This window comes from Littorina saxatilis, linkage group LG1, assembly GCF_037325665.1.
Source record: "Littorina saxatilis isolate snail1 linkage group LG1, US_GU_Lsax_2.0, whole genome shotgun sequence".
Taxonomy (NCBI): Eukaryota; Metazoa; Mollusca; class Gastropoda; order Littorinimorpha; family Littorinidae; genus Littorina; species Littorina saxatilis.
Window position 1 is genome coordinate 106024207 of NC_090245.1, and position 16301 is coordinate 106040507.

At 42.9% G+C, this 16301-nt stretch overlaps 1 protein-coding gene across 1 annotated transcript in view; it reads left to right on the plus strand.

Annotated features, from left to right (window-relative positions):
- Positions 1 to 16301, plus strand: part of LOC138949082 (recQ-like DNA helicase BLM) — an 87244-nt gene that overhangs the window by 3068 nt on the left and 67875 nt on the right. The window contains exons 2-7 of the mRNA XM_070320822.1: positions 2154 to 2230; positions 2881 to 3142; positions 3495 to 3694; positions 4214 to 4326; positions 6978 to 7027; positions 15177 to 15749. Coding sequence (XP_070176923.1) covers positions 2205 to 2230; positions 2881 to 3142; positions 3495 to 3694; positions 4214 to 4326; positions 6978 to 7027; positions 15177 to 15749 — 1224 coding nt within the window. The 5' untranslated portion in view covers positions 2154 to 2204. The remainder of the gene's footprint in view (positions 1 to 2153; positions 2231 to 2880; positions 3143 to 3494; positions 3695 to 4213; positions 4327 to 6977; positions 7028 to 15176; positions 15750 to 16301) is intronic.

The following is a 16301-nucleotide window of genomic DNA, read 5'->3' on the forward strand; positions in this document are numbered from 1 at the left end:
TGTTCGGAAATGGCGACCTGTGGATCTAGTCATGGAAAATGTTATTGAGGCTCATGGAAAAGTCATGGAATTTTGTTTCTAAAAACCAGTGGGGACCCTGTATGTAGGATGCCTGGGAGAAAAAGGCAATGGGACATTTGTCCCCCTCAACCAAATTCCGATGGGACATAGTCGGGCGGGGGATATAGCTCAGTTGGTAGCGCGCTGGATTTGTATTCAGTTGGCCGCTGTCAGCGTGAGTTCGATCCCAGGTTCGGCGGAAATTTATTTCACAGAGTCAACTTTGTGTGCAGACTCTCTTCGGTGTCCGAACCTCCCCCCGTGTACACTACATTGGGTGTGCACGTTAAAGATCCCACGATTGACAAAAGGGTCTTTCCTGGCAAAATTGCTTAGGCACAGTTAATAATTGTCTACCTATACCCGTGTGACTTGGAATAATAGGCCGTGAAAGGTAAATATGCGCCGAAATGGCTGCAATCTACTGGCCGTATAAAATTTCATCTCACACGGCATCACTGCAGAGCGCCTAGAACTGTACCCACGGAATATGCGCGATATAAGACTCATTGATTGATTGATTGATAGTCGAAGGCAAGAAGCGCCAAAGAGGCTTGTACGCGTTTTAACCAAAGATGCAACATGGTGCAATATATGGTGCCATCAGAGAATTAACCGCTATATCGTGTTATCTCTGTATGTGTGAGTGTGTGTGTGTAACCTTGCTGAACTTTCTGGTAGCTCGTTCAGAGGCTCGTATTTGCAAGTCTTGTTGGTTTTCTAGATTCTTTATTTTCCAAGTCATCAGTTCTCTAGTTCCGTTGGCAATGTCAATAATAACGGATAACGCATGCGCAGTATGACAAAAGGATTGCTGTAAGCTCCTGATTGGTGCGTATTCTACATAACAAAGCGATGCATCTATCTCGCAGCAAAACTCGTCTGCTACAGATAAAAATACAAAAAGTTCGCAGTTAGCCGGTTGCCTGGTTTGGTGACTGACTGACTATTAGGGTTTAACGTCCTCTTAGACCAACTGGGATATTGGGACAGGTATTGGTAATACGCTGAAGATATGGTGTGATACTTTGATTCGAACAAGCCCGCTGTGGCTGTCTTCTTCGACACACCAGCATTGGGTTTGTCTCGTCAAAGTATCGAAATACGATCATGATAATCGGAGACGAGAGATGATGCATGCGTGTCTTCGTGTTTTCCAAGCCCTGAGACTTTCGCTGTGAACGTGGGATCTTTTTCGTGCGCATGTGTGCACACGGGGGTGTTCAGACACCGATGAGAGTCTGCACAAAGTTGACTCCGAGAAATAAATCTCTCGCCGAACGTGGGGATCGAAACCACGCTGATAGTGACCAACTGGCTACAAAGCCAGCGCGCTACCAACTGAGCTACGTCCCCGCCTCTCCTGGTTTGGTCAGCAAAGTCCAACAGGAAGATACCTAAAATACTTGACTGCCACCGGCTTAAACTATAAACTACATACAAGAGTAATCTAACTTGGTTCCCTGACTTTTACAATAACAATGAGTGAGTGAATGAGTGTATGTGTGTATGTGTCTGTGTGAAACTATTAAATAATTAATCTACAATAATAACGTTACATTTAACATACACAATAATTACAACAGACAAAATAATCACTCTGTCACGTGTGTGTATGTGTGTTGATCCGAAGTAAGGTGTACATTTGGTGGCGCAGTGGTACGTAATCTCAATGCGCCCTTTGACGCACTAAAAGGAATTGTGATGGGACATTTTCAGAATTAATGCGCCAATGGCGCAGGGCGCACTAGTAAATGAAACCCTGAGGATAAACAGAAGACTACATGGCTTGCTGTTTCGTACCAGATTTACACGAGTTGTTTTTTTAAATAATGAACTGCGAGCGAAAGCGAGCTGTTCACTATTTGAAAAAGCAACGACACAGCAAGCCATGTAGTATTCTCTATATATCTCAAGAACTATTCATTGATGCCGGTTCTGGAGCCTCAAGGCTCTTTAGCTGACTCGTTTGTTTGCAAGCCGGTGTTTATTTAATTTTTTACTATGTGGTGAAAATTTTAAGTTCCCATAGGTAGTGAGATGCTGCTAGTTTATTACTTTTTAGTTTATTTTGAGTCATACTTTTTTTACAGATTGAACTTCAAGCCTGCTTGTTTTGCATTGGATGAAGCTGAAGGCTCAAGATGACAACAAAAACCAATTTTAAAGGGTAATACTTTAAGTCTACATTTTGTATGTGTATACTTCTGCTTGCATTATTACTTTCACAATTATGTAAAAATAACATTTTCAAAGATCAGTTCTTGTGTACCCGTGGCTGCAGTATGTACATGTATGCTGTTAGATTGGTAAAGATGTTTGGTCGCTGCAGTTTTCCAGGAGTGTTAATCATATGTTATTCATAAACAGAAGTTTATCATTAATAATGAAAAGGAGTTATTTTAGTAAAAGGAATGTGACAAAGAATTCCTTATGTTCAAAAGAAAAGGAGGTGAGAAAAGAGCGTTAATGTTTAATTGACAGTCAGTAACTTAGTTAATTGATTGGATCATGGTAGTTAGGAACAACAGACACATCGATGAAGAATACCTGCTACATACCCTCAGGATTCAGATCTATGCAAAGTGTTTCTGCATTACCTTTTGGGTTCATCATCTGTTGCTTCTTACTTTGTATACAATTTGATACTAATAGACATAAAAAACCTTTATTTTCTTGATTGAGAAATTTGTTGGTGGTGCTGTCTTGTTTAAATTTTCAACATTTAAGTTCTAACCTTCATTTAACTAACTTACTAAATTAACAATTTAAATACTTGTTAGAAATAAAATGTTCATTGGTTGTTGTTTTCTTGTCTAGGTTCACCTTCAAGAAATTCTCCAGGCAGTTTGTACCCCCACCACCAGGCCCAAAGCCATGTGGAACTGGTGTTGCACAAGGCTCTTCGGTAAAGACAGCAAAACCAAGCCTTAGCACAAAAGGATCTCTACCGTCAAATGACAGCACTTCAAAATATGTTGCATCGAAAAGGCCAGGGTTACCTCCCTCCAGCTCTGCTACTTCATCAAAACCATTTCAGTCTGTATCAGGTGCTTCGGACAAAGCTTCTGCCGGTGCAAGCGTGAGTTCATGATATCTTCTTTCTGAAATTAATTGTGATTTATCTGTAGTATAGTTTCTGAATTCACATGTCCAGGAACGAAATCTGGTAATTGAATCTAATCTTATTGTTTGATTACTTGTGAACCATTTGGAATTGCAATACGCAGTCCAGGAAACTGCTTATCTTTGTTTTCGAGGTCTGCAAATATGTATAAGTATGGCATTAGCATGCGTGTTGCCTAATTTGTGAAGTAACATTGGACTGTCATGATGAAAGAGAAAAAGAATAAGTCCAATAACTTTGTAAGTTACTATGACATTTAAAACAGAAAACAAACATATATATCACTGCTGGAAAATATTTTGTGCAGGGGCTTCCTGGTAGCGTACAGAGTAATGTACAGACGTCTGTACGCACCTTTTTCAACCTCCCATCTGCACGACCTGTTGCCACCGTAACACCTCAAGGACACAGCAACTCTGGTAGCGCAGGTTCAGCAGTTTTAAACAACACAGCAAACCCGCCTTGTTCTTCTGCAAAAATGCCCACAGCCACTTCTGCAGCAAATGGGTGAGATGGAGTTTTAATTTGTTCTATTTTCTTTTTACCCCCTGTAAATCTGAGAAAATGAAGTCTAAACAATAAAGTCTCAAAACAGAGGTAAATTTAGAGAGAAATCTGGGGAAGACTGACCTTTTCTTGCAAAACCTCTGCCAAGCATTGGAGGTGCCTATCACTATAGTGAGGGATGTGTGTGAAACATTTGGACGGGAGCATGTGTTTCCGACACTCCTGTCACTAGTGATTGGCCCTAATGAAGACAGATCTTCAGACAGATCTTGTTCATAGTAAACATCACAAATGACAAACGTAGACTCAAACTGACATTGGTAAAGTACTGCATCACTGTCCAGCAGCAAAACCGTATCAGACATATTGAAAAGGGATCACACAAGTGTACATGGGAGTTTCAGCCCATGAACGCAGAAGAAGAAAAGGGATCCCAAGAGAATTGACAGGCTTGAAAGCTTTCAGGAGAGTTCTTGTACAAAAAGATCATTTATATCTTTGAAATTTTCCTTTGGATAGGATCAAGCGCAAAAGGAGCGACGACATCCCTGTGAAAAGCCTGTCAGTGTCAATCCTTCAAGGCCTGGATGATGATGATGATGACGACTTTGACATGCCATCAATTACGCCAGGTAATTGTGTATTCCTTATTTTCCTGTCCATTGTCTTCGTGACTATGCTTGTTTTGTGGCTTCAGTTGAGTTGTGTCAGATTTTGGAGCTTCTGCATGCATGATTGGGCAAGTTGTTACCAGAAATGTTTTACAAGTTCGTACAACTTGTTTTAGCATTGATTAGTTGGCTTAACATCATGCTCATGGATATTGCCACAAATTCATACCTATAGGACAAATGTCCTGAGCTCTTCAGCATCAATAGGACATTTGACTGCTTTCAGACATTTTAATAGGACATTATAATTTTGTGCAAAACACAAAATTATGATCACACACACACACACATATCAATATATGCACCAACATTGTGTGCGTATATTGTTTTATTGAGTCACTTGAGAAAAAGTGACTCTATGTAATCGGTCAGTGTTAGTCTGTCCGGCCGTCCGGCCGGCCGTCCGTAGACACCACCTTAACGTTGGACTTTTCTCGGAAACTATCAAAGCGATCGGGCTCATATTTTGTTTAGTCGTGACCTCCAATGACCTCTACACTTTAACGATGGTTTCGTTGACCTTTGACCTTTTTCAAGGTCACAGGTCAGCGTCAAAGGAAAAATTAGACATTTTATATCTTTGACAAAGTTCATCGGATGTGATTGAAACTTTGTAGGATTATTCTTTACATCAAAGTATTTACATCTGTAGCCTTTTACGAACGTTATCAGAAAAACAAGGGAGATAACTAGCCTTTTCTGTTCGGCAACACACAACTTAACGTTGGGCTTTTCTCGGAAACTATAAAAGTGACCGGGCTCAAATTTTATGTGAACGTGACTCATTGTGTTGTGAATAGCAATTTCTTCCTGTCCATCTGATGCCTCATATAATATTCAGAACTGCGAAAGTGACTCGATCGAGCGTTTGCTCTTCTTGTTACTTTTGTTTTAAACAGGACACACACAAAAAAGAAACAAACAAATTAAAAAGCAACCAAAAACTTCAGCACTCCTACTTTGATTGGCACACAAACTGCATGATTTCCTGACAGAGCTTTTTCTTGACATATTCGACAAAACAGTTTACCTATATAGATGGTCTCTTTGCTGTCAAATTCTAACCAACTTGTACTAAACAGGGTCAGCCATGAATAGTTAACCTTATTAAAAGACCGTCTGTGCGAATGTCCTGTTGTACCGACACGTACATTTTCAAGTCACGAAACTTTACTTTCCGTGGTTGTGGAGGTTTCAGCGGCGACACTGTCATTGGCGCTGTCATTTTCCGGAATTATGCTATTGCTAGCCGTGTTTTCCCATGTTCTTCTTGGCCCTAATGTAGCACCCGATGCCGTTGAAACGCCAAACGTTTTTGTTTGGTTGGCAGGCTTTAGCTTTTTTCGGTGGCATAATTCAGTGCCGTGCGCTTTAACTCTAACCGAAAGCAAATTAAAGCATACGCGAGCCTTGGTCAGTTGGAGTTGTCTCCCGTACCCCTATAGTGCTGTAGACGGATGTACGCAAACAGCTCATACCGCAAACGGTTCGTAAAACGCAAGATCTGCACTGCACAACTAACCCTAACCCTAAACCCTGTACGCGAGAGCGCTTGGTCACTTTTTGAGTCACTTGAGAAAAAGTGACTCTATGTAATCGGTCAGTGTTAGTCTGTCCGGCCGGCCGTCCGGCCGGCCGTCCGTAGACACCACCTTAACGTTGGACTTTTCTCGGAAACTATCAAAGCGATCGGGCTCATATTTTGTTTAGTCGTGACCTCCAATGACCTCTACACTTTAACGATGGTTTCGTTGACCTTTGACCTTTTTCAAGGTCACAGGTCAGCGTCAAAGGAAAAATTAGACATTTTATATCTTTGACAAAGTATCTCAGAAACTATCAAATCGATCGGGCTCATATTTTGTTTAGTTGTGACCTCCAATGACCTCTACACTTTAACGATGGTTTCGTTGACCTTTGACCTTTTTCAAGGTCACAGGTCAGCGTCAAAGGAAAAATTAGACATTTTATATCTTTGACAAAGTTCATCGGATGTGATTGAAACTTTGTAGGATTATTCTTTACATCAAAGTATTTACATCTGTAGCCTTTTACGAACGTTATCAGAAAAACAAGGGAGATAACTAGCCTTTTCTGTTCGGCAACACACAACTTAACGTTGGGCTTTTCTCGGAAACTATAAAAGTGACCGGGCTCAAATTTTATGTGAACGTGACTCATTGTGTTGTGAATAGCAATTCCTGTCCATCTGATGCCTCATATAATATTCAGAACTGCGAAAGTGACTCGATCGAGCGTTTGCTCTTCTTGTTGAAGATTATTATCATGAAAGGAAAATTATCAAATAACGCGCTGTCCGAAGGAATGGAGTTCTTATCGGACAATGACCGCGCTCAGTTGAAAACGATAGGACATCTGACCGCCATGCGGCTAAGTGAATCGGACATTTGAGCCTTTTAATCGGTCTGTGTCCGATGTCCGACGCCTAACGACATCCCTGCATGCTAATGACAAAAGATCATTTCAATGCAAAATGTGCGTTAGAGGTGACAGATTCAGAATGCATATGTATATGTGTGTATACTTTTGCAACCTTTTTCAAACTTTTGAACTGACTTATGGTGATTGCAATTTGTGTCCTTTTTTTTCAGTGACGCCAAAGCAGAAACTGGCAAGTACCATCAAGACGCCTGTCAAAGAGGTATTTTCTGACATATTGTTAAGCCCCTTCTGCTAGATGGAATATTGGTATGGTGCATCTAAGATACACGAAATATCTTTGTTGTTCTGTTTTAATTTAATTTTATTGGCATAGGAGTAAAGCTGTTGGGTAATTACCATCAAATCAATTTCTTTCGAATACATCACCTCAATTTAACCAATAGGAGTTACCTTACTTACGAGTGCTAGACTGAGAAGCGTCCTATGTTACCAGTACTAGACTGTAAACAAGGTCGCTAACTCTAGATTTCCGTCGGTATACCATTTAGGGGAGTAGTCTCCCTTTGTCGGTAGTACCTCTCTGCGCATGTGCCAATGCCCATAATCCCCAGTTTCAATTTCTTGCTACGGGGAGCTAGACGTGTATTTAGACCTTTCCCGTCTAAGAAGACTTCCTTCACAGGAACTACAACATTCACCTTCAATCACGGTTTGGGCTTTCCTTTTTAAGGGCGATTACTACGCCCGTATACATTCAATGATTCATCACGTTGAACAACGTAACGAACCGTGAAAATGAAAGTGAAACGGCTTAAAAATGTAACAAAGTTACTTGGTCATAAGTAGAAGGTACTTCAATCATCAATGATACCTTGTTGACACACAGAGCCTAACAGGCTCCGTTACTTGTCTTTTTTAACTAGTGAACATGCAATTGAACGACAACTATTCTTTACTCAGTCGTTACGAATTTGGACCGGTTTCATTGGCGCAATAGAACTCCGCGAACGATAACTTACCTTGCCGCTTTCAATGGAAAGCAACGGCAGGTCACCCTACACATCAATGTAGGAATACGAACAAGACCTTCAACTTCGAAATTACCCGGAAGTTTTTTGCGTTTTAACAGCTTTTTATCGACTACAGCGAGGTTTACCATGCGCGTTATCCCGACCGGAAGCGCATTTCTGATCCGAATTTTTAGGCGTACAAAGTACCGAGCGCCCGCGAAGGTTACATACGGCGTATGAATACTTCTGTCATTACAAACTGCGATGACTCTTGCGGGCAGCGTAGATACGGAACGCAGTACGCTTGAACGCTGATTGAACTGAAGGCACAGAGCGCCCGCGTATGTTACATATGGCGTATGAATACTTCGGTCATTACAAACTGCGATGACTTTTGCGGGCAGCGTAGATACGGACCGCAGTACGCTTGAACGCTGATAGAACTGAAAGCGGGTTGTATCGAAGAATAACAACAACAAACCTCGCCCGCTTGGAAAGAAAACCCAACACTGAGATTGAGATATGCGCCTCCGGGAATATTACGGAGGGAACTTCCTTTACTCTGAGAGAAAGGCAAGTAATTCTCTCTCCTATGTTTCTGGGAAACGATGTTTTCTGCGGTTGGCAGATTATGGTTTTGGTATTTTTATCAGATGATCATGGTGGACTCACAGAGACCACGTGGTGGTACTTCTTCAAATTGGATAAAGAATACTTTCCTTGCCAACTTAACTTGATTAACTTGTAAACTTGTATGCGTGCATACATACACATTATATATGTATAGGTTACAACACGAGTGGTTTTTTATATGGCTTGTATTTCAGTCAAGACCCAGCGGATGAATATCATCGGGAGACACGAGCCTTTGGCGAGTGGCTCTCGATTGATATTCCCGCTGGGTCTTGACTGAAATACAAGCCATATAAAAAACCACGAGTGTTGTAATCTGTATATCCCATTCTACCATCAAACACAAAGTGTAGACTACTAGCGGCACTTTTGCGATCTGTGGAGTGTGAAACAGTGTTTTCAGCGAGACATGGCCTTTTTGCAACCTTAAACTAAGTGACCGTCGCTGAAAAAATAAAACGAATGAGTGCATCTATAAGTACGCGGTAACACTACTTTCAGACCGTTTAAAAGCGTTAAGTAAAGGTTCATAAGTTGCAAGAAAGTAATGAAGTCGTATAGAAATCCATTTAGTTGAAGCGCACAATTCTTTTGCGTTTCAGGTCGGCGGAACGGGGAAACCGGTTTGGCCCCCATTTGGCTTACTCGACTCGATTCAGAATCGATTCCACGTTGTTTTTTTCGAACGCATTATTATACAATTAGTCTTATTGACAGAGAAGCAAATTTTAGGGAACACATATGTAGATTTAACCATTTGCTCCCTATTTGAAATGTATCTACATGATAAACTGTTTTGCGAGTGTGTTTGCATGAACCTAAACTGGTATTGATGCGATGAAAACAGGACCCAAGTCTGTCACCGCCGCTTGATTGCATTTTGAAAGAATATGACTGGATTACGGAAAAATACACACATGTTAAGTTCTTAGATACCTTCATCGCCAATGTGGACTTACTGCAGAGCCAGGCAAAAGAGTAGACTTGCTCGCAAAACACGTGAAACAGCTGATGATAGCGAAGCCCAACCGTGCCAGGTAAGGACGGTCTGACAGATTCTCAAAAGTCGTCTGCTAACGAAGCAAGGGGAGGGTACTCGTGTTTTTGTTTTGGTTCGCTAGCATCTGGTTATCTTGTAAGTTGAATGTTCGTTTTTTCCCACCTGCATTGCTTTCATAATGAAAGAAACGTTTGCTTATTGCATCTCATACATCAGATCAGTTCTGAGATTCATTTTTGCGTGCAACTGATATGGTTTTCTGAGCCGTGCAATACGATTTTGGAACTTCATACAAATGTGTCACATTGTTCGGCGCGAGGTCAAAGGTCGGGAGCAAAGTAGTTCTTCGCCCAAATCGGAATCTGCACTATCATATATTTTTTTGAGTCCATGATGTATTTATTGAGCTATAAAAATACAACATATATACCCATACTGAAGTAACAGAGACAAAGAAGGGAGGTCATGGGATATATATAAATATATATTAAAAAAAAAAAAAAAAAATATTTTTTTTTTTTTTTTTTTTTTAAATTGACAAGGAAGAATTAAAGTGTATGCAAACACAGATGGGACATCTTTATTGGGATATAATCCTTTTTTCTTGGCAAAGGGTATCAAAGAAGTCAGTTGATGTTACAAATTCCATTTTCATGGAGTGTTTAATTCAGCTATCTGAGTGGTAAAAGATTTAACTTATGGATAAACTCAAGTGTTTACACTTTGAGATTTACACTCAGCTAAAATCTGTTGATACCACAGTGCCAGGAGACAGCTCTTCAAATTCAATTAGAACAGGCACACATATATACTTATGTTCTGTTCCAGTGCACAATTGATGTACATTACACTTGAATGACATGTTATGAATAATATACAGTTGAAACCATGCCTTAGGGGCATGAATAAACTTGGTTGTTAACACATGAGTATTACACTCAGCTGAGTTTTCACAACATGCAAGATCGAGCAAGGCTCTGAATAATACTCACAGGGGAGCTTCCTATAATGTTGTCATGCCTCTACTTATTCCTGGTTCGTAGGCAAAACCTAAGCCTTTGACCTTTAACAAGGCCACATCTCTACTGTTGTCACCTAATCCTACGACTAGGTTCTCAGAAGTAGACAACAGGACCTAACAATTAGAGGCCGCCCTTAAATAACACTGGCTCTAGTCAGGTTCATACAAGGGATACAATGTTTATCATTTCATATTATGGAAAATATAACATATTTGCTAAACGGATGTTGTTACAACACACAATTAACTATGCCTCCTAGACAGAGCGGCTACTCTCATGAGAAAGGTACTGGATAAACTCTTGGCACATCCATGCCGTTATCAGTACGAGGGGGAATTAAGTCATATTGACATGTATTTATATATACGTAGACATTACCAAACAGACAATGTCGGGCGCTCTGGGGGAATACCTCCAGTAAGCACAGGAAGAGACAGGCTTCCTTTTCGCCCTGATAACTCCCAGGATCGTTGCGACAGCTTATGACAGACCCTCCAGCTGTCAGGCAAGACGTCCACTGGGCGTAACATGAGTAGAATCTCCCTGAGGTAGCTACAGCCTCGTCTGCAACCTCTCCCTTGAGGTGACCCCGAAACACGGCTGTTGACAGGACTGGGCCCCTCCCACCACTATCTTTGCCAGGGTTCCCCATCATGATGGTGGCTTCATGCATTTTGACTACCAGTATTCAGTGCTGCAAACTGCCTGTAGCGATGCTTCAGCACCGGAAGGACAGCTCCCGCCCCCCTTTGCCTGTCTACCACCTCCTGACGGACTGAGGAAGACCTAATGTTTAACGCTCTTGGAACTAGACCAACACTTCACGCCTGACCATATTCAGCAGTGCCCGGCTACACACAAGTCTGGGAGTGTGAGGAGAATGCCTAGAGCCTCCTAGTTATCTTCATCACCTGGAATGGAGAGCTAATGGTTAGAGGCTACAACCTTCACACCGGGGAGCCGCCCTACCAGTAACAAGATGGCACCTGCAATCTGCATACAGATCACCAGTCAAACAGCGGTGGACAACTGAACAGGGTATAGTAGTCACATCAGTTTCCATGCATACTGCAAGCTCTTGAGGTCTCTAGATGTCTCCTTCGGATACACAGCTACAAGACAGACACTGCGTACCAAGATAAGAGGAATCAAAGTGTCTCAAGACATTTGCCTGAGGAAACGACTCTGAAGATCACTCACACTTGGAGTGGAGCTTGTTCAACAGGGTAACAGGCCCAAGAATCTTGCCATACAAGCGTCGGGCAACACGGGTGAGCATGTTCAGGCTACATCACAAGGCGGGGAGCTGTTGGAGATAACGCAGAGACGGGGGAAGAAGTGCTCTGAGATCGTCAAGTACAGAATGCTTTCATGACCTGTGGACGGACTCAGCGTAACAACTTGTAAGAGTTGCCCCTTCTTCCTGAATGTCATCTGACACCCGCATCAGCCAGGGGATGATGATAGAAATGTCAGATTGTACAGTCGACACTCAACAGAGGATGTCCGACACCTGTAACAGGTCACATCTCGACTGATAATGGTAACAACTCTGGCAGAAGCATCAACAGGAGAGACGACAGTAGACGTCCTAGAGAAGGGATGGGCCGTTTAAGATCACTGGGCAGGTGCCCCTGAGATGATCAGCAGCTTTTGGAAGACAACCTACCCCAGGGTCAGGCAGTCCTTAGGCTACAAAACCTCATGGTTATCATCCTTGGACCAAGTCAAGAACCGCCCTGATATGGCGCTTCGTGGTCGGCTGGGCGTTAAGCAAACAAACCAAGTCAAGGCAAAACCCTTCAACAGGGACAGCACTCAACCTACGTCATGCTTCAGAGACGGACAGACTTGACTAAAGAGGGAATGTCTCCCGAGGTGACTCCGCCCGTTTTTCCATGGACTTTCCAGGAAGGACACTGAGAGATAGTCTGAGGTCTGGCCAGCCATCCGCACTATGAGATCCATGGGCCAGATTTCATAGATCAAGGAGGACCTCTCAGCCCATGCGGATTGATTAGTGCTGCCAGACATCTTGGACTCGGTAAACCATACGTCCCTCCATCATTGAGTCAAATTTTCCTGGAACAAGAAGAGCTTCCTCTACCTTTAGGGGTATTGGGTACGGCCACAGACACACTTGGATTTGGGAAGGCTCAGCCACCCCTTCCAACCGAACCTTGAATTGGACAAGCTTCGTTTGCCTCTTACAACTGGCGCTCTAAGATCCCTGGACCACAGAGATAAGACCTAGAGGTATTCCTCCCCCGAAAGGCATAATGAGTGCGGCAATACCTTTGACAGTGGGTGAATGTGTCCATCCCATCCATATGTAGACTCTCAGATGCCTGGACTCAAAAGCTAAAGGAGCTGGAGGAAAGAGACACAGTGAGATCCTAGCAGGAGCTAGGAATACCACACAAGGCTATCTCCCTCGCTCCCAGTCTACGGTGACACAAGGTTATTGGGTGAGTATAAGTTGTGTCACTCTAAGAGCTTGAGGTAGAGACACAGTGAGATCCTAGCTGGAGCCAGGAATACCACACCAGCCTTTTCTCCCTCGCTCGAAGAGCCTGAGGTAGAGACACAGTGAGATCCTAGCTGGAGCCAGGAATACCACACCAGCCTATCTCACTCACTCCCAGTCTACGGCTACGCGTCGTTTTTGGGCGAGAAACGTGGCAACTCGGGTGCTGACTAAGACCTTTGTCAAGTCAGAACTATGCATCAGACCAAGAGAGTACACCTCCTGCCTCAGGCAGGGGCCTGAAAACAACTCTGCATAGTCACCCTAGAGCTCAGCTCCACAAACAGCTGAAGTGCCCCAGAGCTCACAAAGCTATGCTGGTCAGACAATGCAACACTTGCCGCCCGCAGCCACGCCTACTGTTAATCCAGATATGGACTTGGGTGATCTAGGCAGAAGTACTACTGAGATCACAACATAAGACATCTTTGTGAGTTCAACTACCAGGGGGCAGAACTTTGCATCAGCCCAAGATAGTGCACCTTCGGCCATAGGCCGGAGAACATCACTGCATAGTCATCGAAGAACTTGTGAGCTCTACAGAAATCTGGAGTGTCCCAGAACCCACAAAACCTATGCTGGGCAGACAACCCAGCAGATGCCACCTACAACCATGTTTACAGAAAACCTAGATCAAGGACCTGGCTGATCAAGCCAGTAAACGGTCCTGCTGAAATCACAAATGGGACCTCTCAGTGAGTTGCATGCCAGGCATGGCACCCTCTTGAGTAAGACAAGAGCGGTCATTCAGCCAATAAGGGCTCAGAGATGCCCATGGTCACTGGGGACCCCCTCACGCTATAAGTGTGGAATTTCAAAGTAAGAAGCAGGTTTTCCCCTTGGGTAAAGGCAATACAGCTGGCTGTCTTTCACTGGCTATTCTAGGACAAATGGTACCTATAACCATTAAGGGTAGGCTTATAGCCCCCACATGCGTTGAGACAGGCACAGGAAAGGTGCAGACAGTGACCGTACTGCTGAGCGCACTTGCGCTTACTTCCTGTCACGCAGGAGGAACAGCTAAGTCAGCCTGAATTTACACTGGTATCTGTGCCTACCATCCTCATTAGAGAGGTAAATTCAGAGAGGATATATATATTCATTCATGCGACTGGCACAATTGTTTGCCATGGAAAGTGGTGCCTCAGACCAGAATTCTACAGGATCTCTGGAAACTCTGTCAATCTCCCTTAAATGAAGGATCAGTCGCAGAGACGCACCTTGGTGATAAGTTCAAGGTATTAGAGGAATTGTTATCTCTGACCATTCCTCATCTTTTAGGTCGTTCACCTGATCCGCCTGCAGAACTTTACGTTGCTGGGGAGTTGGGTCGCTCAAGGCGCATAATGGCAAGTCATAACCATAACCCAACATTGATAAAGACAAGTGATCAGAGGAATAGTAACGACCATCGAGTAGAAACCAGCTCTACATTGACAGGTGGGACTTTCTTTCGATTGTCCCTTTCTGGAGCAAGTTGACACAGTGGCAACAATGCAACTTGCCACTCGCCCGACTCAGGATTTCTTGCTTCTCAGTCCGATGATCTTTCCTTTTCTTCCCCCGATTTTACAGGGGGGATTCCGGACAAATGGGCTGAGTCGGGTGAGGTGACACTAGATTACCGATCGAAAGTCAACCCTCCAGCCTGTTATCTATTCTCCTATTAGTTGAATTGAGGTGATGTATTCGAAAGAAATATGTATTTTTTACAAGTAAAATGACTATTTCTAAGAATACTCACCTCAATTTAACCAGAGACCCTCCCACCAACCCCGCTATTGACTTAATAGCTTCGAATTGAAACTGGGGATTATGGGCATTGGCACATGCGCAGAGAGGTACTACCGACAAAGGGAGACTACTCCCCTAAATGGTATACCGACGGAAATCTAGAGTTAGCGACCTTGTTTACAGTCTAGTACTGGTAACATAGGACGCTTCTCAGTCTAGCACTCGTAAGTAAGGTAACTCCTATTGGTTAAATTGAGGTGAGTATTCTTAGAAATAGTCATTTTACTTGTAAAAAATACATTTTTCTTGTAGTCAAAAATTCACTTGTCTGTAAAATCGGTTTACTTGTTGTCTTATACTAAGCTAATTATGTCTGTACATCCTGTTTATTCTAAAAATAAGAATAAAAAGCATATATAACTGATCTTCATATATTTGGTTTTAAAAGAAAATTTAAAAGCGGTCGTTTAATTTTATCACAGAAAGCTGCAGACAGTGACGATGAAATCTTGCCTGTTCGCAAACGTCGCAGCATGGTTCTCCATAGTGATGACGAAGGTGACGGTAGCAATGAACTGGACGGCAGTCTTTTCTCGCCCAGCCCAGTACAGGCTGCACGGTCCAGCCAGGAATCAAGATTCCATCCGTCTCTCCAAACAAGACCAGTGGGATCGGGAAATACAAACAGTTTCAACAGGAACAGTACTGTGTCCAGTCAGACAAGAGTTTTGACATCAAGTCAAGCTCCTACCAGAGACCCACACTTAAGCCCTGTGTGCTCGACACCCTTGACCTCGTCCCAGACTTCACCAGGTTTGACTGTTCACCAGAATGCAAGTGTTCACACAAGCGCATCTCCTCTGAACGTGAGGAGGCCACCGTCAGTCCCAGAGGCCCAATGTGGTGGGTCTGGTGGTAAACGTTTTGTGGCATCAGGGGCGGCTTCTTCAGGTCTGAGGGCAGGTCAGAGTTCTATCCTGGGTCAGTGTATCGGTTCAACTTCAACTGGAGGAGATGTCACAGCCCATCCACTCTTGAAAGCTGATGCATCGAAGGTATGACTAGTTTTCAATTTATTTTTCAGTCTTTGGTAGTTTTGCTTTGTTCAGCGTCAGGAAACCATGTCTTATTTGAACTTGGTTTGATAAGTCATCTGGAGTAATTGGTTGGTCATTGTTCTGTACATTGTATCAATATGTTAAAGTTTAGTTGTAAGTGTTACACAAAACACCTTCAATTGAAAGAAAACATGTCTTTTATAACTGTAGGTGATTCTGATGTCTGTGAGTACTCCATGGGTGAAAGTAGCCCGTCAATTGACTGAAATCCGTCAATCTGAAAATAAGTCTGACGGAAATTCCGTCAATCTGTCATTTTGAAAAATTTTTATTTTTATTTTTTATTTTTATTTTTTTTTTTTAAACCGAAACTACTTGCGGAACGCGTTTTCGAACTGCTATAGTGAACCGGTTGCAGTGTGCCCGGGTTGAAGTTCATGAAACTAAAACTGTGTGTGATAAGTTTGGTGCTTGAAACTCAAGGGCTTTTCCTTGAGAACTTTGCACTATAAGTATAAGAGATGCTACTGCTTAGTTGCTACTTTGTGC